The sequence below is a fragment of the Lates calcarifer genome, linkage group LG20, assembly GCF_001640805.2.
Source record: "Lates calcarifer isolate ASB-BC8 linkage group LG20, TLL_Latcal_v3, whole genome shotgun sequence".
Taxonomy (NCBI): Eukaryota; Metazoa; Chordata; class Actinopteri; family Centropomidae; genus Lates; species Lates calcarifer.
This window is the reverse complement of record NC_066852.1, coordinates 854,075-881,382: the sequence shown is the minus strand read 5'-3', so window position 1 is coordinate 881,382 and position 27,308 is coordinate 854,075. Positions and strand designations below refer to the sequence as shown.

Genomic DNA, 27,308 nt, shown 5'->3' with positions numbered 1-27,308 from the left:
CCAACGTCTCAGCACCACATTGAAATACTTGGTGTTTAATGGTCCATAGCTAGAACATCTGTAGCATTTGCACATCTCAGATGTGAGATACGGGTAAAAACAGTGAATTTGAGACTTAAAGATTGGACCTGATTTGAAGGAAAATGAGTAGTTAGAATGTAAAAGGCTTTTTACAGACTGCTCATGTGATTGAAAATGTTCAAATCCACCGGAAGGCGTGTTTCACTGAAGTCTGATTAGCTTAAACAACTCAACTCTAAGAGACAAAATGGAGAAAGTTGTTTGTCAGTGCCTTCTAAAACAACTCACATTAAAGTGTTTTCAGATCTGCCTCCTCCAGATGTACAGTATGTTGCACAGCTGTCCAGAGCATGTAGCACGGTTTTGTCTTTGGGACCGTCCTGTAAAGAAGCTGCAGCTGACACGTAACATCTCGACTCTGTGTGATATACTCTGCTACAGAAAATACACGCATTGGAAAAAAACATCCCAAAACTCCCACATGTGCTTGCTCATAAAACATAGGAGGGGCAGGGCTCGAACTGCTGGAAAAAGGAGGGGTCGTCATGACAACACAACACTCTTAGACAAGTCCCGCCTCCTTAAACTTCAAACCAGAACCCACATGTGTCTTTGGTTCTAAATCTGGCAGGAAGGCAGAGCTGCAGAGGGCTGGAGCAACAAGACTCTCCACAGCAGAGCAGCCGTCTTCAAAAAAAAAAAAGAGAAAGGAAGAAAAAAGGAAAGAGGGAGACAGCCGGGTCACAGGAGTCCACCAAGCGTCCAGGAGACAGCCAACAACTCAGGGACTCAGCCAAAAGAGGCGGGGAGCAGTTTGTTATTGGAAAAGCTGACAAGAGAGCAAGGCAGCAGGGAGGGGAGAGAGACAGAGAGGTGGCTGCCTGACTTTGAGTTGGTCAGTGAAGGCCTCATGCAGCTTCTTAGCAGCAACTCAATCCCATTTTTATCTGCCTGACACTCGTCGACTTTGTGCAAAGCTCACCGGAGCCCAGAGGGGAGAGAAAGAGGGGAAGTAAAGGGATAAGCAGGAAACAAGGAGGACAAGAGAGAGAGAAAAGCAAACATGGTAAGTTTGGTTTCACTGCCTTGTTTGGACTGCTCATTAACTGTGGTGTTGGTGTGGCTGTGGTGGGCGGGGAGGTGGGCTGAGCTTTGAGTGCTGCTACTTTATTCCTTCAAAAAGTGGACCAAATTAGAGCTGTGGTTCCTCCTTTTTAGTTTGCAGTTTGCTTGTTTCTTTTGGAAGGAATGTTTTATTTTTTTCCCCCACTTTGTGCTCGGCTGCTCGCAGAAGAAAAAAGAACATTATAACCACTTTACAAATACAGAGCCCCCGAGACTGGAGCAGTTAAATTAATTTATTTGTTGTGAACCGAGAAGTTGGGAAGAAATGAAGCTCGGGAACTTTCTTTTCTTTTTCTTTCAGAAATGAAATTGCAGGAAAAGTGATTTCTCTCTCTGTATATACACAGTGTTTGTGTATAGAGGGAGGAAGGAGGATGGGTGGGTGTGTGGGCTGACCGCCCCACTTCCCCATATCAGTCCCGGCAACACATTTGGTTTCAATTACTTTGTCCCTCTGGGAAACAAGCTGCTATAAATAAGTAACAAGAAGCTGAGTGTGGACAGACTGCAGCCTACTGCCGGGGTTCCACATGCCTCAACACTGACTGCCTCTGCTCTGGGTGGGAGGGATCAGTGGCTGGCTCAGTTGTGATGAAGCGGTGTGTGTGTGTGTGTGTGTGTGTGTGTTCAGCTTCAGTCTATGTGTAGCTCAGAGGGTTAAAGTCAATTCTTTTTTGGAATCTACTTGGACAAGTTCAAGTTAAGTCTCAGCTCTGTCAAACAAGTCTGGAGTGAAGTTGTGCGCTGTTCAGCTGTTGTTTGAAGGTTTTAGCACAAGACCAAACACATAGGTTCAAAACCTAATCTGGAATCTAAACGACAAACACCAGACTTCTCAAATGTCACAGGAATCATACAAGAACTCTGCTTCAGTAAAACCATCTAAGATTGGCAACAGGAGGTGACCAAAGTCCCAGACCTTACCTGACATTCAATGCACTTTCAATAGTCTGTGCTGCTCATACCTTTTGGTTGTTACCCAGAGATATTGAGGGTAGGCAGCCAGGCCTCAATCACAGTGAGTCTCCTTGAGGACGGAGGTTGTGCTTACAAACTCCCTCCGTCCCTGTCAGGGTCATTAGTATCTGCATGCCTTGGTTCATGTGTTTTAGACCACCCACCCTCTGTTCTAATAGCTTTAATGAACCTGATCTAGAGTTCAATTACTTCCTAGAATTGCACTGGAGAGACCTTGTTTATATCCAGACAGAAAGCCAATGAGTGGAGCCTTTTCCAGAAGACTCAAAATTGCTGCCTCAGGATTTGCAAAGGTCTCATTATCCCAATTTTTGGACAAGATTTTCTGCAGACCTTCGTGAGCGTGACGAGACAGAAGTCTGGCTACACTTGATTACACTTATTAAGATTCAGCAGATTTGCCCTTTTTGCCGAGGATGGTCACGAACATGAAATGTACAAATCTAAACTTATGGATGACTTAGTCATCAGGGATTGAACACCCTTCAGACTCCACACTGCTAAAACAAGCCTGTGCATCATTAACATGTAAATATATTACTCTGTATTAATTATCTCCATGCTTCTCTCTGAAAGCAGAGTTCACCCAAGGATCAGAAAAGCGTTGGTTTTGCTTCTTTAAGTAGAAACATAGACGGACAGGAAGAGACGAAGGGAATTAGCAGCTATGTCTTATACACAGCCGGCAGCCATTTTTAGCCTCTGCACTTGTTTATACATTGATTACATTTGTCTGAAGCAGCCTCTGCCACTGTCTGTTCCCTCCCACTGTGACTGACATGTAGCACAGCCCACCTGCTCCAGGACACACAGCAGCTGTCGCTCCACACAGTTATATTAGGAGCAGTGACAGAGCTCCAAATATGTGCCCGCCCTCCCAGACCCTGACCCCGACTCTCTGTCTCTTCATGTGCTTTAAAGTGTCTGCTCCCAGGTTTCTGTTACTTCTTACCAAACGCTGATGCACACAGTCAGTCAGCGTTAGACTCACAAATATAAAAACAGGCAACGATGTACAGGAGTGAGTGTGAAGCACTAAACATTCCTACTGAAGTGGTGAGTCACATATAATAGTGATACAGTTTCACTTTAATATAATAGTTTTGTTGAAGATGATTTTCACTTGGATTTCCTCGACTCTACTTTGTGTTAAGTCCTACCTAGCGTACGTTAGCATGCTGACATGCTAAACTAAGATGCTGACAGTCACATCAGCATGTTAACACTATCATTATGAGCATGTTAGTGATGTTAGCATCTAGCTTAATGGACTGCTTTGCCTAAATACAGCATCATAGAGCTGCTAGCATAGCTGTAAACTTGTAGTCTTATTAATATTAAAAACAGAGATGAATTATTGATTTTTATATTTAATAAAACCCAGCACAGGGAGTCTTAAGCTCATTATTAATTCTCTATTTAAAAATGCTTTGAAACTTTGTCAAGGTCCTTGTTTTTTCAAAAATATGCAGGTGGCAGCTGTGATGACTCCAACTATTGTTTTAACCTTCTTTTGCTGCTACTTCTCACGTAGGTGTTTAACATTGGTTCAGATCAGAAGCTTGTCTGTGGCTCGGTAACCCTCTTTGACCCACTGAGCCGCACTGGAGAACAGTTCTTTACAAGTGCAACAAAAGTCAACAGAGTCTCTCCAAACCACCACTGAGAGCTGTCTGCTATTTGCCTGGAGAGTCTGGAGGTTTTATCCTTTCCAACACATCTTTGCAGCAGGAGTTTGGCACATTAGAGCCACACTTCAAACGACGAGTCTCTTTCTCATCTGATCAGCATTTCATATCTATTCATAGCAGCTCTGCAATGAGGTTTTCACTGCTCTGCTGAACAGGAGGCAGACAGAGACCAGTTGGCTGTGATTACAGCATTCCTAAAGTTTTCTGCAAAATTCCTATCATAATAAAACTGTTTTTTTAACTTTATATGAAAGAAAACATCGTACTTTTGAGAGAGCAAGAGAGTGTGAGACTGTTACCAAGAGGGAAAGAGCTCAAACTCAAAAAGAGAAAAAGGAAGGGAGGGAGGCAGCACAGGAAAAGAAAACACCACCTGGTGAGTGAGCTGTAATTGATGGAGTAATGAATGGGTTGCATTTGTAGCATCCACAGTTAAACTAACCACAGCACCATCATATCAACATGTTGGGTAAGAGCAAAATCCTCTGAAGGAAACTTCAAAAACACACCAGCTGTGTTGTGTGGTGTGGATGCACACACTGCACAGGAATATAATTCAGTCGTTGGAACTGATGTGATAAAATGAGCAGAGATGGTTGTATGATGCTTGTGTTTGCTGCTTCTTACCTCTCACAGTCACAGACCACACAGCTGTAACCCGGCATTTACTGTCACCATCAGGCCACATCCAGACGTACTGACAGGAGCCTTTTCCAGGAAGTACACAGAGCCGGAACATTACAGGACAGTCACCTTAGAGCTCAGCGTTATCACTTTCTAATGAATATAGGTACGACGCAATTATTGTGTTGGACAAAACTGGTTCAGCAAAGTGTGCAGCTGCTGTTTACGGTCCAGTATTTGGTTTAGTTCAGGTAGAAACCCTCTGGATAAGAGCTTAGATTCTCAGTTGTTCCTCCAAAATCCTCCATGAATGGTCTCTACCATATGTATACATAAATATTAAATGTACATTACATCTTTTGCTGAGAATTTGTGCCCTCAAATGCATCAGGTGTTATTCTGCAGGCTGCTGATGCTAGCTAACAGTAATTACCAAGCACAGTACTTCTAACCACAGGCTCCAGACTCAGACTACTGCAGTCACAAAGTGTGGATCGAATTAGAGATCACATATTTTTACAAACATTAAGTTAAACCTTTCCCCAGAGTTATATACTTCTGAATACAGCCCAGCACTACTCGGAACAAGGACACTGTTCGTCTTCAAGAGAGCTTTTAAGCAATATGGCTGCCCACGCACAGCAGTAGATTTAAGAGTCGGCAGTGTGCCTTGTTGTCTGTGCTCATACTTCAGCACTTTGCAACTATAAAACAACCCAAAGTCTGGATAATTGTGAGGAATGACTCATCAGACCTTTTCACTTGCTGAGTGTTGCCCCAAAGACCAGCGGGCTGAAACTGTCTGGAAGTGTTGATTCAACTTTGTGGTATTTCTGTGGTGATTAGCAAAAAAAAGCAAGTATTCTTAAAAGGTGGTTTTAGCAAGTGATGGTGTTAGCACAGGGAGAGCCTGGCTCTGTCCAAAGGTAACAATGGGAGTTATGTACCAAGCTGTTTCTGGTTAGCTTTGTAGTCTTTGCGCTAAGCTAACCGGCTGCTCGTGGTAGCTTCTTATTTGTCCTGCAGACATGAGAGGAGCATTAACCCTTCAGCAAGACAGGCCTGAGATCCTTTAACTCTAACAAACATGTGTTTCCCACCTCATGAAATATTTGCAGAGCCTTTGTTTTGTGCTTTAAAACCTGAAACATCTGTGTGTTGTTCTTCTTCTCTCCTTCATCTTTTACTGGTGTAATGCTACGTTTTGTAGCACACTATCACCACAAACTGTTGCAGCTGACATTAACCCCATGCTTTTTCACTGCCACAGTTTGTCCTTCATGGTTGTACATCAGAGTTTTCCAGACTCTTTGTTTCTCCCAGTTAGAAAAGTTTGCAGTTTTCTGTTTGTTTTTTAAAACTCACACTCTTCATTTGAGGTGGCTGATTTAAATCAGACTCATAACGTCATTCAATGAAACAGCTGTGATCTTTTCAGGGGATTTATTTTACAGATGAAGTCTTCTTTCATGCAGTGTTTCTGTTATTTTCTCTCACAGACAGACGGATAGTAAAGCTGCTGCTGGTGGGTGGTGGTGGTGGGCTTGAGAGGACAAATGAGAGTGAGATGAGTTTGAGAAGAGAAGGTGAAAGAGGGAGAGAAGTGAAGCAGGAGAGGAGAGGGGGATTTGCTGAGTGAGTGATAATTTGAGGATTAGAGTTTGGAGCAGGAGTCGGGCACAGCCGAGCCAACCTCTTCCCACATCTGCCTGGCACTGTGCTGCAAAGTCATTTCCATGTGTGCGTCCATTTCGCTGCAGGGTAAATATGATCTAAACCCTCCAAAGCAGAGTGATCTGACAAAGAACAACAGGTACACAAATGCTCAAATTACATCGATGGAGACGTGTGTGTGTACTCGCTCAGTTTCCTCTGTGTGTGTGTGTGTTTTTATATTCACCGTTTAATGAGCTTCGTCTGTAAAACGGACTGGACACCTGGGGTTCTATCCATCACAGGCTCCTTAGTGTTTATTTTCTATTGATGTGTGATCCAGCCATCAGGCAGGTCAATTAAGAGGGAAAGTTTGTTTTTACTCTGATGGCCTGGTACAACCCGCTGTCATTTCACATCATTACAGTTTCCTCAGACCTCGGCCAAACTGAGTGACAACTGTAATTAGACTGCACTGCTCAATCAGAGCTCCTGCTTCAGAACGTACAGTATGCCTCCACGGTGATACAAAAAGAAACGAATCGCTTCAAGAAAGTTTGTTTGTTTGTTTCTCACTTCAGTTCAGGCTTTAACATTCAGATTTGAATGTGTCTCATGAGTCATGCTTTGAGTCATATTTTGAGAAATACCTTTTTTATTACCTTGCTGATTGTACTCCCTGAGTTTGGTGATTGCAGCCACGGATTTGAAACATTAAAATCATGTATTTAACAAAGCAAAATGCCCCTAAAATCTCTCCAAACGCTGCTCCATCAGTCTCTCCAGCACTCATACTTCAGGACTGTGGTGCGTTATAAATGTCTGCAATCAACTTGTCCTCTTGATTTTTTACTTTCCCAACAAAATTGTTGTTTGTGAGACAAATCATCCTGGCTGGAAAGATCTGTTTCATCGTGTGTGTGTGTGTGTGTGTGTGTGATGGAAATAAGTTTGTTCTGCTGGTTTCAGTCTGCTAATTGATGATCCTCACAACGAGAACATACAGTCAGGGTTCAGGTCCAAGTTTGTGCAGCTTGATTTATTAATCGGTGGGTTTTGTTCAGAATCCAACGATTGGGATTCAGTTTGTCTATATTTTATGTAGCAGAAAGTTTGGGAGTGAAATAGTAACAGCTTAAAATCCCTCCAGACTAAAGCAGGGTTCAGTTTAGCTGAAATGTTTTTTAGACATCAGGGTTATAAATATAACAAGTTATAACAAGTAGCCCATTTTTAACCTCTACATTTTTTCTCCTGCAAAATAACAGATGCATTTTTTACTGGGAGGTTCAAGAAGGCACTATTTAAATATCTGATAGGATGGATTCATGGTCCCCAGAGGATGAATCCCTCTGACTTTGGTGATCCCCTGACTTTACGTTTGGAGTCCTGAGTGAAATGTCTCAACAACAGTTGGATGGATTAAACTTTATACAGACACTCATCCTCCCCTCGAGAGAAACTGAAATCACTTTGATGATCCCTTTACTTTTTCTTTAGTGCCATCATCAACAACACAGATAAAAGCTGAAGACATTCCCTCATCCTCTGCTATATTCATGTAATGTTAGTGCTGATAAGTAAATGTTAGCCTGCTAATTCACTGAAATAAGATGTGTTAGCATTAGCTCAGCACCACCATGCGTTGGCCCCATAGACCTGAGAGTTTCACGGCTGATTCTCAGAATGCTTCTCCGTGTTGGAGGAGAAAAACCTTATTGGACTTTCAGGAACAATTACAGTTTATACACACCAGACTATTTATTGAGCGTTTTGTGCTCGTGGAACAAAGGTGTAACAAATAAAGATAACTACATCCTTGTTGTACATATTTAATCAGATAGCCCAAAACACATACAATCCAATGAAGATTTAGCTTCTCAGAGCTGCCGTTAAATGCATTCAGAGACACATTCGGGGAGATTTGAGGGAGAGTTTAATCTTTAAACACTTTAAAAGCAGCTCGAAGTGAAGATGCTCGTATTTCTGGGAGCCTCATTTTGTTGTTTGTTGGTGGACTAATGCGTGTCTTCAGATAATTGGGCTCCTGTCTTTAACATGACGTCACAGTGAGACACAAACTGAGGAAAGAAAACTTTCTCCATGATCTCAAAGTTGGCATCTGTTGTCTGGGGCGAACCATTAACTGCAGTTAAAGTAAACAGTGAGGGCTTTTAGACTTTAATTTGCTGTTTACATGACTTTGAGTCTGATTACAGTCGCAGATTGGCATGATGAGGGATCAGGCATTACCTTAATTGGCAAGGTGTTTGTCATGTTTTAGTACCAGTTAGGAGCAGACCAGCAGTGAGGTGCAGGGGGATAGTTTGTTCTTTCAGGCAGGTGATGTGACAAGAACAGGGGAGTGTGTCAGTGGTCCGGCAGTTAAAATCTCTGTGTATTTGTTCTGTCAGTGTTTATGAAGCCTCTGCTCCGTCAGCACATTTTAAACAGACAGTGAGGTTTTTTTCATTTCAGAGGAAACCTGATGTTGTTAAATGTTTTCTCGTTGTTGTAATAAAACACTGCAGACAGCTTTATGTCTCCTTAAATTAGATTGGAAGAATCGAAACGTGATATTTAAAGGACAGGACCAGTCATTTCTTACATTGTACCAATAATGTAAATATATTGAAAACCCATCCTTTTATTTTCATGGTAAGCTTCAAGGTTTGGCCTCCTTGTTTCTCCATGGAACACACAGATATCTCTTTCCCTCCTCTACCTCTATCTCTGTACCTCACTCTCTGTCGTTTTCGTTTTCTCTCTTGGTTTCTCCTCCCATGCTTCCCTGCTCTCTCCTCTCCCTTCCATTGCTTTTGTTGTTTTTTTTCCAGCATCCTGCAACTTTCCTATGAGGTATTTCAGCCTCTCTCTCTCTTTCTCTCTCTCAGTTTATCTCTCTGTCTCTTCCACTTTTGTCTCTCATTTCTCTGTTTCTTTCTCTGTCGTCCTCTTTTTTTCAGCTCCGTCGCGTCCCTGAGAGAGTACAGCATGACCGATTGGCACTTTCCATAAAAATTGTTGTTCTAAATAGTCCCAGACTCCCAAACAACACAGTGGCATGCATACAAATGAACGCTCAATGTGCATCAGAGAAGATGGACAGTTGCAGCTGAGCACCTATAACGACGCTGTGGATGAGCACAGCGTGCAGTAAATACCACAGATGTTTACCGGAAACCATCTTTGAAGTGCAGAGAAGTCAAAACCACCATCAGTCAGCTCATAACTTGACAGGGCGAGAAAATTAATGCAAAGAGGTTTAGTCCCAAATGAAATTACATGAAAAAATCCTGATACGCCACAAGAGAATTAGACATTATGGATGTTGAGCTATTTTGAGCTCCAAACAAACATGTAGTTACACAAGCTGCAACTCATCACCAGGCCGTCTGCAAACAAGATAATGTGAAAAATCAATGACCTTGCTCATATTTAATATGTTGATGACAGTGTCTGTTGGCACGCCTGTCTGATAGAGCATCCCTGTAGCAGGTTTGTAAAATATTAAGACATGGTTCGAGTCAGGGAAAGCTTGTGGTTCCGGGTTAAATGTAGCAGTGTTAAGGTTAGAGATCTTTATTGTCATGGTTAAAAGAAGCAGTCATTTCAGAATTTGACCGATTGGACCGAACATAAACATATGTAGCTGTGGTTGGAATTTAAAGATTATAATAACCGCGAAAAGGCTAAAACTGTATTCATCATCAACATAAAATGCCTTTGAAGAAGGCTGCTTCATATTAAACATCACAGAGACAAAGGGTTTGGACACAACAGGAAGTAGAGCAGGAAACACATTTCCGGTCTCCGAGGGTTGAGATCAGCTAAATCCTCTCCCTGCTCAACCTCTGTGGATTTTTTTCAAAGCACATTTCAACTCCAGAGCTTCAAAGTACGCAGACAAATCCTCACCCTTGCTTACCGGCGCTGTGTCAAAACCTTCGACCCGGTTTCATCTAGCAGTTAAAAATAAAGTGAAACTTCAGATGACAGTCACCCAGGGAGGTAAAATCTAACTCCAGTATCTCACCTTTATCTTAAGACATCTTAAGATCCTGAAGGACCCTGCTCAACCCTTTACTCCTTCTTTGATTCTCTGCCGAGTCATAAACTCAAACTGTGCACTTATTTTATGCTAGGAATATGATATTTACCTGGGTAGTTCATTTGCAAGTCTGAAGCTCGATTTTCACTCTCTCCTCCATTGTTATTCCTTTTATATTTCATACTTTAATTCATTTTTCTGCTCTCCTCTGCAAAGCATCTCATTTTCTATATTGCACACTGAATTCCTCCGTTTTGTTTCTGTGAAGCACTGCAGGGTCAGCGAGTTCTTTATTTGTGCCCACTTGTGCTAAAAACCAAAGGACTTGTGTCACTCTGAAGCACTTTGGATAAAAGTGCTCTTCAAAAACAGAGCACTCTTGAAAAATGAATGAAATGAGCTTTCATGCAGCGGTCAAGTTGATGTCGGTCGATACTTTGCAAGTTTCACCTCAGACTCTTTCGTCTATCTAAGCAAGTTTATTCATATAGTTATCATGGTGACTGACTGCAGGCAGGTGGAGGAGAAACTTGTACTTTCCCTCAGTGACGTACAAAGCTTCATGTCCAGTTTGTCCTGTGGGTTCTTTCTCAGGTCAGTTCTTCTGCATGGTGCGGTGCATGATGCTAATTCGCTTTTGTTTAGTGACACTCCAGTGGTGAACAGTTGTGAGTAGTGGATAAATTCAGACACAGTATTAAGGTATTTTCAGATAATGAGTGGTTACCAAGGGGAACAGGGGGCGGCTGCCACCGTCATGAACAGGCAGGGCTGTTTGCCGCCTCAGTTGATGATGGCTTAAATGTGTAAAGGCTTTACTGGTAACTGGCTTCCCTAAATTATAGGCCTGCTGCTGATACACTCCTATTGCTGCTGGTACGCCATAAAGGATATGGTTGTTAAAGTTGACTTGTTGTAAAGGAGGCTTTTATCTGTTGAATAAGTGCTTCTCAATGACGATTGCTAGAACTGGAAGAACAAAATGCACAAAAAGACTTTTTCATTTCTGTCAAAAGAAAAAAGAACTTGCAATAATGATAGAACAGACTAATTTGTAGAAATGTTCTTCACTGAGGGATTATGGATGTACAGTATCCTGGTTTAAAGCCAGAGAGATTGTTTTTGGTCAGTAGAGACCCCTGCTGAGCTCAAAAGAAATGTAGAAGCCCACAGCAAACACCACAGTCGTGCTTCCAAGGATCTGTTTCCAGAAAGCTGCCTTAGGCTGTGAGATTAATATTTATTTACTGTGGTTTTGGAAAGAGGAGTTGGTGTGCCATCTCGTTGAGCCAAAGAAAATCCTCAAGCTTCCCCTGAAAAATCCCCCACAGACTCGTCCAATAGGCGGAGAGATCCTGCTAATGGACGGGCAGCTAAGCCAGTGGGAGGTGTCTGATATTTCCTGGATCACCGTCAATCCCTGTGTAATACCAAGGAAACACAGAGAAACGACTGAAGCTGAGGCACTGAACCAGCCACTTCTTTTTCTTCTTTGTGCCAAAAGCACTTCTATCTAACAGCACAAAGAGCCTTCCCTCATCCTGCAGCTGCATCAGAATGCAGTTTGTTTAAAGACCGTACCAGAGCTTTTACATGTGTAAATCACACATAATCAATGTGAAGGATAAACACACTGCAGCACAGGCCTGAAAAACAATCAATATATTTACAGTGGAAAGTGTAAAAAAAGCCTCCCTCTAAAGGATGCTGCACCTCAAACAAAACAAAATTTCAAAATGAATTTGCTCTAAACTACCACTAAAAACTAGACAGTTGTTACACTCAATCACAGACATAAGGGAAATATTTAAAGCCTAAGTTAATGTGAGAATTATTATTAAACAGCTATTAAACTTCAAACAATAAAATGCTCATTGTTTGTTCTCAGATTCCTGTCTGTCCCAGATCGACCTCATAAATACCAGTAAAAGTATGTGAGCAAATGTTTCCTATGTATGAGCAGCTGTACCCGTCCTCTACCCTGCTGTTATAACAGGTGACCACTACAGTCAGTCTGCAGTTTGGTAGCAGGGCGGTTGGATCCGTTATAATGTCCACAGGCTGGAGAGTGAATGAAATGACTACAGATTGCAGCTTTCTGTTACTCAACAGCTTCTCATGGGGATGGATTCAAAGTGCAGCATTAGTTCAGCAGGCACGTCTTGGCCTTCATCTGTCCACTGTTTCTGTCTGACTCACTCTCCCCTGAGATCTGCTGGAGTAACTGCAACAAACTGCGTCACTTCACAATAAAAGAAAGATTTCTGACACCAGCTCACCGCTCTAATATGTCGCACCGCGTGCTGGTATTTAGACTTAAAAATAGCTTTCCAAACCTGACCACTCAAGTTTTCTGTTAAGAGCGGCGCTCGTGGATTTTTCTCTTACATTTCGATGCTGGCACATTAAAACTCTTGAGAGACTGATGCTCTCTATGAAGTGACATTTAGACGGACAGTGAAAGCACCACTGAAACCAGTCCTCATGTTATGTGAGACTACCAAATACATGCTTCTCTGAGCTTTGATGCCAAGACATCTCTGAATAAATCTGTATAATCTCTGCAGGTTTTTCTTTAATTGGACTCTTATTCTACTTTAAGTGCAGTCTCCTCGTTCTTCATTGTATGTAAGCACAAATAAGCTGTGAAAAGTTCTTACAGAAATGCTCTGCAAATAAAGTTACTGTTGTTATTATTCAGCACCATTACTTCCCCCGAGGCTGCTTCCACAGCCGAGCGTATGAGTGTTTATGGTTCATGACACAATTATGATTAAGATGTTAGCCTCTCACAGAGAGGGGGGAGAGGGGGTAGATAAAGAGAGAGGAAGGGGAGAGAGACAAATAAAATGGGAGTGGGAGAGAAGGAGGGAGAACGAGGGAGGGAGAGAGAGCAAGGGAAAGAGACAGGCAATTTAGCATCACTGTCTCTCTCCTGGGATAAAGGCGAGGCGCACAGCGCTGACCTGTCACTGTGCTGGGTCTGATCTAAGAGGACTCTCTACATCTCTCTCTCTCTCTCACCCAAACATTAGGTCTCTTTCTGTTTCTTCCTCCCTCCCACTTTCAGCTCTCCATCTCTTTCCTAGCTGTAGTGTTTCCATTAAATTAGCCTGCAGCAGTTTGAAGATATTCCACTTTTGTTTTTGGTCGGGGTAAATATGTCATGTGATAATGTGTCATTTTAGTGTAGGCACAGAAATGTCCTGTAACCAGGGACACAGGATTCTTACTATTCACCACTTTACAAACTCAACATATTACGTGTAGACGTAGGTGGTTCACTGGTCTGAACGGCCCAGGCTGATGGTGGTGGTGTGATGTTGTGGGGACTCTTTACACTGCAAAGAGGAAGTGTGTTCCTATCAGTACTGTCTGTGAACACTTCCTGTTTCTTCTTCGCCTCATTCTTCAACTCCCTGCCAACTACCTCCCCTACCCTCCCTCTGCATAAACTCTGTTCGTCTCCCCCGTCCCTGCCTGTCTGACTAAGCTCTGGAGGGTTTTGTGTTCTGCCTGGTTGAAGTCCAACGCATCTTAATCACCACAGGGTGCCGATCCAGACTCTAAGCTTGGCAGCGTCACTCCCACTTGTCTCACACTCAGCTGACACTTGTGTCTCTCCGGCTGAAAGTGATGTCTTCAGGTGTATTTTGCTCTGCTTTGCTGCGATGACGTCCTCCCTGCTTCTCTACGCTTTAAATCCCAGTCTCTGATTAAACCTTTTAGCAGATAATAAAGTCATGCTAACAGAGAGCCTGTTAGCTCTGGTGACATTAAAGATTAAGTTAATTATACTTGTGAAGTATCACCTCAGGGTTCTCAGGCTTAGCAGTAAAAAGGTAGATGTGTGGTGAGAGTCTTTTCTTTGTGGTGTGAATGAAACATGTCAGAGGACACTTTAGCTGACAATGATGTTACCACAGTTACGAGTGATTTATAATACTGAGTCTATGGAATTAAATTCATGGTATTCTCTGAAAGTGGCACATTTAGCAGGGTCACCACCCAAATCACACTAAAACAGTTTTCTTGTCTGTGATGGTTGTCTGGAAAGCTGACGTGTTTGTTGTTCTTCTAAACTGCCTTTTTTTGGAACAGAGTTTCATTAAATCTTTGATTATTTCACTGCTTCTACTTAATTATTGAATCAAGTGGAACAAAGGTAATTCAGACGAGTCAGAGACACATCGCTGTGTCTGCTTCACTTTCTGTCTGTATCAAGTGCAACAGTGTGAGACCTGAGTCCCACCTTGTTCTGCATTAGGAACCCTCAGTACAGTCAGACCAGGTCCAGATTAGACCTGAGGGTAATGAGAGCCAGTCTAAGGTGTGGACCTGAGCAGAGAGAGAACACGCTGGCAGCAGAATGATGCTCTTTCAATTAACGAGCAGCCGCGGTGGAAAAGAGCAGCAGCGTGTCGTCGTTCACTCACCTCTCATCTCCTCCACTGTGTCCAAACAACAAGCCTTCAGCTCGGATTTCATTTTGGAGAAAACGAGGATAAAGCAGAGTACAGCAGACGATTACGCTGTGGCCAAATACCTTGAACATAAAAACAGGCAAGTAAGAAATACCTACATCTTAGATCAGGAAGCAAGTGAATCACCCCCCACCTTTAATGCTCTTCCTTAATGGAAGAAACTGAGTGTGTTATAAAACTTGTATTAATTAGCAGATACAGTAAGAGATGTGGCTCGTCTCTCATCACTGTAAACCTGCAGTTCAGTCATATCTGCCTACAGACGCACACTAAAGCCACCAACACAACAGAAAGAAAAAACCTCTCTACATGTGTGTATACCAGATTAAAAGGAAAAGAAAGAGCCCAGAGTTACTCAGCTGTTTAAGTATTCATTATCCCCTCCAGTCAAGCTTAGCTCCAGGCCTGGCTTCACGTCTGCACAGCACAATGAACCAGTAACACTGATGGTTTTCTTATTCTTTTCTCTTTTTTGTTTTAATCACTGAGAGGCAGCTTTGTCAGATCCCGAGCAGGTCGGACCTCTCGTTAAACTGTTTACTGTTATTCTGTGACCTTTTCAGTATCTGTAAGTATTAACTGCACTTGTCTCATCTGTAATGGGCCAGTTAACAGCTGCAGCACGCAACAATGGGGCGCTGTGCTGAGAATGTGGCCTCAGTGTTAATGAGGAGCAACAAAGTGGGACAAAAGGCAGAGCTGCTGGTGCACTTCAGAATAAGGGTCAAAAGTGCGATACCAAGTGCGATAAATACACAAGCATTTATCTCAGTGACACTGGTGCAGGAACATTAAAGGACCAGTCTGATCCTATTTCCGTCTGAAAAAATATGTAGTTTGTCATTGCTGAATGTGAGTAAACAAATAAAAAAGGCTAAAGTGACTCTACTTCATGTCAGATCAAATAGGCCTCTCAGTTCTGATCGGCCTCAGCCTCCAAACCCCCAAACCTCTGAAATTCATGTTTTGTTTATTCGAGAGACCCACAGCACTGTTTTCAACATGAGAGATATTTGTACACTGTTAAAGAAAATAAGAACTTTAACATTAACTGAAACAGAGACAGCTGTTGATAATAACCGGAATGTAAGAGCCAAATTAAAAAGGTGAGACAAGCAACAAGACACAAGGTAGAATTCCTGCAGGCGACAGGTGTTTCCAGATGTGCTGTCCCAGGCCAAGCACAAAAAAATGGGTCATATGGGACATAAACCTGAAGATGTCCAGCAGCACCATCAGCTCAGAAGTGGCAGAAACCGATGAGAAACCAGCACACCCATCGACAGTGTCTAGAAGTTTTCTTTATGGAAGACTCGCTGCCAAAAATGCCATTCCTCAGACTTTGGACCAGAGCCAAGTGACTCACCTATACACGAAAACACAAGGACTAAGGTGCAGAAATATGGCAGTGCGTGCTCCAGACTGATGAGTCAAACTTTGAAGTATTTGGCTCCGACAGAAGGCAGTTTGTTCGCCGTAGGGCTGGAGAGTGCTACAAGGTTAACGGTCTGCAGGCAACAGTGAATGATGCTGAAGGTTCCTGGGAGGTTTGGGGTGGCATCTCTGCAGGTGGAGATGGGGGTTTGGTCAGAGTTAATGGTCTCTGTAGTGCTGTGAGAAGTACGGGCAGATCTTTATCCATCACGCAGTACCATCAGGGAGGTCCCAGATCCTTTCTGCAGCTTGACAGCAAACCCAAAGATACAGCCGTACAGTCATAAAGTACTGTCTTCAGTCATGTAACAGTATTATAGAAGCTCTGTAACGTAAATGTCCACACTTTCTATAATTCTTTTTGGAAACTGTTGTATAAATACAGATTATTGATTGGGTGTGGTGTAGTCGCAGCAGCAGCAGCAGCTGTAGCTTTAAACATCAGTTGAATATGTTTATAAATGTTAGCAAAGAAGTTTCGATGCATATTGTATTAGAAATGAGGTCTCTGCTCTATACATCCTGTGAACATGCTGATGTTTAGATAAACACCATGTGGCTGGTTCAGTGAAGAAGCAGGTTTCATCAGAGTTTCGTCAGATTTCTTCTGCTCTCTGCCTCCACAGGCCTGCACTGCATCACTGATACTGATGCTGCTGTTGTTGTTGAGGGCTATAAAGGGAAAAATAAAACTTGTGCTGAGCTTCTGCTGCCTCAACCATACGATTAAAAAAAAGAATAGCTCTAGGGGCTCTCCAGACGAAGGAACAGGACAGTTCACAGTAAGTGAGGAGTGGTGGGGAGCAGTTCAGGGCAGTAGCGACCTGATCAGTACATTAAAGAAAACCACATACAGAGCAGGAGAGAGGCATGCTCTAACTCTTAGCATGTAGCCTCTGTCTTTAGCTACTGCAGATTGTGTTCAGTCACCCTAAACCAGAAGTCAGTCAACTGTTGAGTAAATGTTTTCAGTCAGCCGATCATTTCTCTGCATGCCTGTTTACCCACACATTGCAACGGCCAATAAACGCCCTCTGGCTGTCGGCCATTTTGTGTATTCATACATTTGGAGGCGTACGACGCCCAGTAATGGCGTATCCATCGGGTCCTGGTACCGATCCACATGTTGTCTATAAAAGTCCTAATGGGGAGCTGCCTGGCTATTTGGCAGCAGGAATAACCAGTAACATTTTGTAAAACCTCATTTCTCTCTCTAATCAGAGACAGACTTTGTTTTTGGACCGCTGGGTTTTCTTCAGGCTCTCTGAATGAATAGTTGGCTGAACAAAAGGCACCATTGGACAGCAGCAGTGGAGGGAAAAAGACTCAAAGGCCAATGATTTGATTTGCCTCCAATTTGCCACTTATTTTCTTCCTCTCCTTCTCTTAAACTCTGCTTTCTTAACACACACACCTCCACTCTTATGAGAGTGGCCATTATTTAGCTTGTAACCAAGCACCATTTTCTTTTCTCAGTCAGCCTGTAGCCTAAGAGCGTATTGGAAAGCTATCAGTACTCTCTGTGCATGAACAGTGACTGTAGAAAGTACAGAGCAAAGAGGAGTTATATTTCATTACTGCAGTACATTTATTTGATTTGCGATACACTTTGTGAGGGGAGCAGATCCATAATGTAATACAGTATGTGTGTAAGAGCAAGAAACCAAATCAAGCAATGAGCACATTTATAAAACTTTGAAAACTATTATCAATTTGTTCTCGTGTTTGGATTTTTGATTAGAGTTTATCAGGGTAGATGCTTAGTCATACTGTTACAGACCTTAAAGGAAACATGCTTCCTCCAAGTTTAAAGAATGCTGCTAGAAAAGTTAAATATACATGAGAAATGTCCAAATATTTACCAACATGACAGAGGTTTTACAATGAATCACCTCTCTCGGTTTTTCTTTGCACGTTAGTAATTCATTCATTGTTTTTTTTTTTAACTGTCTCCAGTCTTAAGTGTTGTGTGACTTTTTCATTTTTCATGCCTCTATAAGCTTACCAAATGTTTCTGACGTGATCTGTTTCATTTTGAAGTTTTAGTCCCATATCAGCTTCAGGGTCAGTTATCTGAGCCTGTCACACCACACGAGAGAAAAGAAACAAGAAACAAATCTAGAGAGAGGAAATGGAAAAGCTGCCTGTCAGAGTATCTTGTGTGTGGTTTTTCATAATCAAGCTTCTTGGTGTAAACAAATGTCAGAGTAGCCCTGTCGGCTGAACTGGATCCTGTTCAAACTGGTGATTGGACAGGACAGTGGTTTGTTCCAGGGCGAGCACAGTGTGTCTGCCATGACTCACAGCCATATTTGGACGCTCTGTGCTGTGGCAGGTGCTCGCACAAGGAAACAGAAAAGAAAGTGTGATGCAGGATCAGGCACGTTATTAATCCCCTCTCACAGACCGCGGCTCTCCATGAGGATTTTGCCAAAGAGCTGATCAAACAGCCTGAGTTCATACAGCTGTTTGTCATTGTGTTTGTGTTTGAATAAGTCTGAACTAAACATTCAATTTGAGCTAGCTGGTACTGCTTTAAACTGTAACGTCAGTCCCAGATACTTCAGGGGGGGCTGATTGATTGTGAAATTATATATATATATATATATATATATATATATATATATATATATATATATGACATGTTCACTTGGATCCAGCTTTTGCAGTGAAATTGCATGTAAATGTTCATGGTTGCTGCATGTCTGTGGACTGTAGGAGGAAGAAATGCCACAAAAAATGAAAGCATATATAAACGCGTATATTAAAGCATATGGCTCAAACTTAACGCCAAGTCACTGTGATGTGGTTGGTTCAGTCTGAGACTTCATAATGCAGAGCATAATGAAAACTGTAGCCTCTAAAGGACGCTAATGAACCTGATGTTTTTTTGTTTTGTTGGGTTTGTTATGAACTTATCCAGGAAAAAGCACAGCCATGCTTGAGGCTGGTGAGAGCAGCTTTGTTTACTCTCCCAGCATTGATTTCCATCTTTTCTATCAGCCTAGACATCACACAGATACGCCTTTTCATCTCACAACACACACACATCACACAAAAATGAAAATCTGACCATACACAATGAGATTTCCCTGTTTTTGCTGACTGGGGCTTTGGAGTCTCCTCTGTAGCTTTCAGCACTTTCTCACCGGGGCCCTCTCTTACGCCATTTGTTTCAGTTAGAGGGTAATGTGTGTGGTTGTCAAAAGCGATTGGCTTTGGTGGTCTGAGGCGCGCACTCCAAAGCACAGAGGACAGTAAATAGTATTTTTCCACAGAGTTATTAGGCCATTATTATGGTGCATGAAGTGAACAATGCCTCCTCGTCTTCACAGGCAGACAATTAGAATCATCATTAATCGACGCTATCAGCACATCAATGGGGCAGAGGGGGTGTAATAGAGTAATAGACCACTTATGGGGCAATCAATCAATGCGATTGCTAACTAAACTGTCTTTCATTGTGCCAGAACGGAGTGGCTGGTCAGTGGTTCAGCAGACGGTATTGCAGAGTGGAGTATGTGTGAGGAATGTTTATGGCATGTTATTTGTACTAATGCTGAGATGAGATCTCTTACCTTATCATTACTTTCGAATCTCTGAGCGAGCGTGACCAGCTCCATCATGGAGGTCCACTGGGTGCAGTGTAACAGCCAGCTCACAAAGACAGAATAAACTGTTGCTACCTACAATTCACAGGCTCCAACCTGCAAGTCTCATGTCGTATCACCATGACATCTGTTGTTTGCTGACCAGAATCCATCCCACCAGCATCATATTCAGTCAACATAGAAGCTGCAGTGGTTGATTATTAATAGTTTTCAAATGATCTTGTCATGTCATTTGAACTATGTGTTTAATTAATAATCAATCAAACATTCTTTGATTGTTTTCTGTCTCTAACCTCCTGTTCATACATGCAGCTACAAAGAGATAAGAAGCTTTTTTAGGGGGGGAACATGCTATGCAAGGGCACAGAAGCATTAAAGGTACAAAGAGCCAAAGCTACGATAAGCAGGGAAAAAAGCTTTAGAGCATTTAAAACCTACTCGTCTAATTTGGATCAGCACTTTGAGTTTTTCAGCCCACAAACTCCTCTCACCGGCTTTGCTTCCAGCAACGAGGCAGCTGTTTTCAGCTAACAAGCTCTGATAAACCCACTGTGTGCTACCTGCCCAGCACCAAATGGCTGATGGACATAGTGGAACATCTAACAGCCTTAGAGCCAGGAGTTGGTGCTGACCAAATCAAAAGAGGAGTGAATATAAGGTCAACACAAACACAGTTCCTAATGACTGAGCATGTTGCTCCGTGTTTGCTGGATGTGTAAATTGGACATGTTTGCCTAGAACAACTTTAAAATGTTGTGTTTACAGCTTGTTCTGCTGCCAACAGGTGGCAAAAATCAATGCAAATAATGTAGCTTTAGCTTAATGCAAATGCCCTGTAGTGTTGTCTGTGATGGAACAACAGCCCACAGGGGAAAAAAAAGTGCAACAGTTCATGACTGCCCAGTCGTCCAGTACGAGCTGTACAAACTGATAAAGCTGTCTGTGCAAACCTGTCTGAAAGCTCGGTAAGTAAGATCCTCATTGGTTCTCTCTTCTCTCTGTCTCCCCTCAGATGACCCAAGAACAGTGCACTCATAGGAACAATGTCCAGAGTTCAGAGAAACCACAAGTGTACAAAGTGGGAATATACGGCTGGAGGAAACGCTGCCTTTACTTCTTCGTCCTGCTGCTGATGATTCTGATCCTGATCAACTTGGCGCTAACTATCTGGATCCTCAAGGTCATGAACTTCACCATAGTAAGTCACCTGCTTCTTTGATTTGCCATGGGATCTGAACACGTGTGTGTGTTTGTATGGATTAAGTGAAGTTGTAATTTTAAAGTAAAGTGATTTTGGTTCTATTTTTTACTAATGTAAACATTTTTATAAATAATTTCTCATTGTCTTTGCCTAAAAACCTTTTCAAATACTTTCCTGGGAGAGAAGCTGAGGGGTTAGTGCGACCAGCATCAGGTATAAAGAGACATGAACCCTTCTACAATGAATATTTGAAGTGCTCTACTCATAACTTCATGTTAAAAATGACCCTGAGTCCACAAAGTCACATCTCTATCTTTAATGCTTCAACCACCAGATCACATTTAAACCCCGTACTCAAAGTCATCTGGTCCACACTGATGTCATGTGTCAGGGCCGTCTGCTGCTGTTGGGATCTATGTGTGAAAGTCAGTTGTGGTTTTCTTAGTGGCTGTTTGTGGTCTTCATACATTGCATTTCCACATTGTTTGTGTTAGAGCTGCAGATTGGGTCCTGTGGTTGCTGTATGTTGACTGGAGATAGAGCATGATGAGAACTTTACTGCCTCTTGGATGTGTTTCCAGGGAAATACCATGTTGAAATTTTTAAGATCAATGAATTTCATGGTCTTTCAGCCAATATAACTATTTATTATTAAACTACAATCCCACTGTGTATATATGTTTCCAAGTGTGCAAACATGGGGAAATTATTTCCATGTCTTCATTACAACTTCTCCTCCTCCTCCTCCTCTGCTGCTGCTTGTCTCCATTTTGAAAGAAGAAGAAGAAACAAACACCTTTGTTCTCTCCATCGTCGTGCATTTAGTCCAAGTGAACTGAGGGATAAAACCTCGACTCTGAAACAGTCACCCTCCTCCTCTCCTCGGAGCCACGCCGTGATACCACATCACACCAAAACCAAACAGATGCTTGGAGCTGGGAAGCTCAGATACAAACCATTTTAACTGAGGATCACAGAATAGATTCACTCATGCATTTATTTCTATATTTAGTCTCTGTTTGTGATGCATGGCCATCACTACTGTACTGGGTTGTTCTTTACACCGAGCACATTCAGCACTGTCTTATTCATAGAGCCTTATAAACATAATCCACAGCCTCCAAAGTAAGAAACACAATAAACAACAGTAATTAATCAAAGGTAGGTTTATGATAGTCATATGTGTGAAATGCAAATTGCCATTAACAAAGTGAAACTGGTTAACATCTTAAATGAACGTAAGCTTCAGTTATGCAGTGTGTGCATGTGTTTTTTTGTCCATACACATCCTTCATCCATCTGGTCCCAGGTGTCTGAGATTTTATGAACTGGGGATACAGTCAGTTTAATCAGTCAGTTCATGAGCAATAAAACAGCAAAATAGGCATTTACCTCTATAAAAATAACATGGACTATTACATTAAAGTATCAGCATATGATGATCAAATTATTCCACGCTTCATCCACATCAGAAGTGCTGCCTCTCTGAAAGCCTCTAAGACGAACTCAGAGTCTGACTGTCCTCTGCCTACTTTCATTTTGACATTTCCTTACTGTCCCTGTCTGTCTGAACCTGTCTGCTTCACACTCTGTCTCTCTCCCTGCTTAGTAATCCACTGTGCCTGTGATGAGTCAGACACAGATGCAACAGAGTACGACACACACACACACACACACACACACACGTATAGCACATAAAAACACATGCACGTGGCCGTTGCTGTGAATAATACATGAGGTCTGCTTCACAGTGAGGCTTTAATATGAGATCTACATAAATCAGTGAGCACTTTCTCTGATGCTGAGCTGTGTGTTCTGACAGAGCGCTGCACTCGGGGCGTTAGAATGTTTTTAATGTGTCGGCCTGCAGATTATGGAATAGGAGAAACAGAAATGTGGCAGATTAGTCTGGAATGGAAGAAGAGAGACACCTCCTTCCTCTTCTAGCTCCGCCCTCCTCAACTCTGTTCACATGGTACGTAACGATCACCTGACTTTCCCTCCAGCATCAGGTCGAATTCTCAATATGTCCAATCTATTCCCATCAAAACATTAGCATGTTAGCACAGTCGTTGTGAGCATGGAAGCTTACTGATGTTTGCATTTATCTTAAAGCACACTGCCTCACAGAGCTGCTAGTGTGGCTGTTTGCAGAACCAGAGGCTCGAGGAGAAATGTTTAAGTGTTTCAGACTCAGACAGCGTGAGCGACCTCTCAGACGTCTAAAGTATAAACATCGCTGCTGTTGGCACAAATGATCATACCTAAGTTCAACAAAGATCAACCTTCTCATAGAGGCACCTGCGTTGAATTGTCCTTGTTAAAAATAGTTTTGGATGCAACACCCAACAGAGCAGGAAGTGCTTATGGGATGTTTCATTATCTTCTGAATTAATTCTAAATCCAGAAACCTTCCCATTGAAATATTTTTCTAATAAGCCACTAGAAAATCCATGAATGTACATGAGATCAGCAGATAATGAGAGAATTACACCTGGATTCAGCTAAAGTCAAGCAGTTTGGGAGAGTAGGAGGTGGAGAAGGAAGGCAGGTGGTGGTCGAGGTCAAGAAGAGATGAAAAATGAACACTGACTGCAATTACAGAGACGAGTGTGAGGAACGAAATACAGACAAGCTGTGGACATCAAGGTAGAGTGGTGTTTGTTAGTGTGGGAGGTGATTGTTAAGAAATATGTGTGTGTGCTATGAAAAGGCTTTGAACTAAGGTGAACCCATGTAAATCTTATTGTGATCTCACTGTGTGTGTGTGTGTGTGTGTGTGTGTGTGTGTAATGTGCACAAATGTATGCACTTTTAATTGTTTTTTAAAATCTGAATTTAACACTGGCACACATTCATCTGCTTAAATGTCTATCAGCAAAAGATTCTCCCTCTCTTTGACCTCTGACCTCACTGGTGCAGATAAAGCATAATGAGAGTTTTTGCAGTGGAATTAATGTGAATATCAGCATCATCATTTTATGTGTCTTTTTTAAAGATGATCTTCCACTGCTACTGTCTCACCTCATTCAGACTGCTGTAGCTTTCTGTGCTGGCCTTGGTCAACAGCCGCTCTCATCTACAGAAACACGTCTAACTAACCAGGCTCTGGTCCTTAGTTACACTGCACACTGTTGTTACTTTGTTTCCTCTGGGTTGGGGTTAAGCTTCAGTTCGCAGCCTGTTGAGCCACCAGCCCGGCAAAGGCAACAAAATGTTCCAGTGGTTTGGGAACAAACATTAGTACAGTATTCCATGACCCAGTTAAAATGTTGCTGCTTGACAGCTGACAAAGTTCTGCAACCAGAAGCCTGAAACCAATCACGCTCTCAGTTGTCAGACCCAGTTTTCCAGTGTGTAACCACAAACACACACTCCTCTTGTGGAGATAAGTGCAGCCGTCTGTCAGATAATCAGATTTTCTTTATGCAGCTGCAGGTTGTTAGAACAGAAACAGACATGTTGACACATATTGTGACATTTTCTCCATCAGAGGCCGTGCTCTCCTCTTGTGTTTTGAGCCATTATGTAAATGTGTGTCAAGTCCAACTTGAGAGTTTGCTGCTCTGCTAATGGCTCCTCGAAAACTTGCATTAGTGCCGGTCAACAGCTAATCAGTTGATATAATTGTCGGTACTTTGCAGCACACACACACGAGCACACAAACAAGCACCTGCACAAATACACAGATAAGTCATACACAGTCAGTGTGTACTTTTAAAGAAGTTTCTGTGTTCAAACCCATGTGTGAAACACACACATACCTATACACAAGTGCATCCATATGAGTTTTACCATGAAGGATCATTCAGGTCATGCTACACTTGCACATTAAATATTCATTCGGTAAACTCAGACATTCAGAAGGACACGCGTGTGAATCCCTGATGGTAACACACAGATGGACACACACAAGCACGAAGAGACGAAAGAATCCTGAACATAACAGATGGCATGAGCATGCAGGAGGAATTATAGAGGTGTGTGCAGATCTAATCTGTTCGGTTTGACCTGTGAGTCGTTCTGCTAGACCTCCGTTTCTCCTTTATAAATAAAAGCTGGACATTTTTTAACCAACTTACAATATGGTCTGCATTACTGTAAAAATTCAAATATGTTGTCTTGCTAGTCAAAGATGGCTCTACATCCCCAGCTTACTGTTCAGCTGTGGCCAAAAGTGATTTTAAAAAGTGCTCAGAAGCTGCTAAAACAGCAGGAGACAATAAGAGTGCAGACTCATAAATCACTGAGCGTGTACAGCTGCAACCATCAGAAAAATAATCTGCAACTGTTTTGATAATTTATTGATGGTTTACATAGATTTTCAAGCAAAAAAAAAATCTAAAAAAAAAGCCAATGTCAGCCTCTTAATTTCACTGTTCTCTGTTTGACATTATTATAAATGGAACACCTTCTGGACTGTGGACTGTTATTGTGACCTTGGACTTTGAGACAAAGGGATTAATGAGGAAAATAATGAGCAGATTGTGTTGTCATATCACAGTATGTGTAATGTGAAGTGAAGCTCTCAAGGCTAAAGCAATAGCAGAGTCAGGGTCAGAAAGTAGGGAGACCTCAGGGTAGAAAAGTCATTAAAAGTTAATGGAATTTCCATAGCATAGAACATTAAGAGTTAACATGCCCCCAGTTAGGATCAGTCTTAATTAGGACCAGCCACCTACTTCATGTTTTTCATTAGGTTATCAAGAACAACAGTGTCAGTGCAGCTGGTGTTCCCTGTTCCCAGTTCTTTCCATGTTGGTCTTAGTGGTGCAGCAGCCATAAAGTACAGTAAATAACACGATAGAAACAGGCTTGCAGCAGAAACCTCCACATGAGTTTCCAGTTGTGGTGTGGGTGAGGATTCTGCCTCAGATCAGCTCATACAGCTGCACTGCCAGCCTCCCATCATGTCAGATAGACCTGTTGTAGCAGCACAGACAGCCGCCGGCTCTCAGATTGAGACAGATTAAAGTGGCTGCACCTCATGTACATGGCGGTCCAGAGCCGGTGTGGTAATGAGTAAAACGGGGGAGTGATGTATTAGCTGCCCTCCTGTCCAGGTCCTTCCACTCCAGTGAACCAAGCCTATTTGCCAGCCAAAAAAAGTGGCCTGCAGGGAGGAAGGAGCTGATGTAACGGAGAGAGTTCAGTGTTGTTAGCATTTGAGTGTCAGCGCTCTTCTTGATTAGCTGAACCTCCTCTGCCCTCTATCCAAAACCTGGACCAGAAAACGTAATAAGTCAAAAGCAACATTTCATCCCTCAGAAATAATCTTATCTTTTGTTTATTTATTTACTGATTCATGGATTTATTTACTGGGGAGGAGAGGGGGCTTTCACCACTCAGACAGTCTGGACTGGGTCCATGAATAAAGCTGAGGGAAGAGGGTGTGAGCTGCTCTTTATCTGTGTTTTCCATCTGTAACTACACAGATTATATATTGTGCTCTGAGAGCTCCTGAAACACAGGTGACCTACAACTCAGTGCCTGAACATCCTGTGTACACACAGATGGTGCACCACAGCAGCTGCTCCGCTAACGTGCTGCTCATGCTACGCCGCCTGTTTCAACAGCGTACAGTAAGAGGTGAGAGTTATACTCCATCAGAGCTGTTTTCACACAGTCAGCAGGCTTCAACAGTGAAGACTAACCTCAGATAAAGATAAACTCCCTCATCTGTTCTGTGGGAACCATCCAGGACTTTCCAGGAAAGTGGCTCCAAACTTTTACTCAAAACCTTTTTGGTAGAAATTGGAATTGATGACAGAGTTCATTTAATCTCAGAAAGGAAACATTAAGTAAATGTCAGAGGATGGTTCAGGCTCTGAATCTATATAATATAATTAAAGACATTTAGGAGACTTTTCTGGTACTTTCAGACATGAATCATTCTGTGTCCACTCTTTACAGTCAGTTGACTTACAAAACACCATTATGCTAACAGATAGGAGTTAACTTTGTTAGTGCAGAGCACTTTAACAGGACACAGGACCAGGGACAGTCTGCCTGCTCCCTGCTGCCAGGGAGAGATTAATAAAGGGGAGGGAGGGCTGAAAAACACAAAACACTTTCCATTTTCTGTACCTGGTATTCCCACTGGAGCCTGCACTTAAAGTGAAGTGAGGTGAACTGTTGTGACTGCGTGATACGGATCACTGCTCCTGGGACACAGAGCCGGAGCCCGCAGGAGCAGGTTTGCAGCAGCTCCACCCCGGGCCGCTGAGCCAAGAGCGTCCGCCTAACCCCCCGTCCCAGGAGGGGCCTAAGCGGTGTCGACGCTGCCAACAGCTCTCCCTCTCCAAGTCCAGGAGGGGAGCTTGACCTTCCCCTCTCCAGCCAAAACACCAGCACTCACCGACTCCCTAACAGCTCCCTGTCAGATGTTGTTTATTCATGTTTGCTGGTTTGTTGAATACAGATTCCAGCAGGAAA

The 27,308-nt window shown here is 42.6% G+C and overlaps 1 protein-coding gene across 1 annotated transcript in view; it reads left to right on the top strand.

The window, feature by feature from the left end:
- The first annotated feature begins 650 nt into the window (after nt 1–650).
- Nucleotides 651–27,308, top strand: part of sgcd (sarcoglycan, delta (dystrophin-associated glycoprotein)) — a 92,731-nt gene continuing 66,073 nt past the window's right edge. Inside the window, exons 1-2 of the mRNA XM_018700559.2 lie at nt 651–1,087; nt 20,685–20,870. Of these exons, the coding sequence (XP_018556075.1) occupies nt 1,085–1,087; nt 20,685–20,870 (189 nt within the window). The 5' untranslated portion in view covers nt 651–1,084. The remainder of the gene's footprint in view (nt 1,088–20,684; nt 20,871–27,308) is intronic.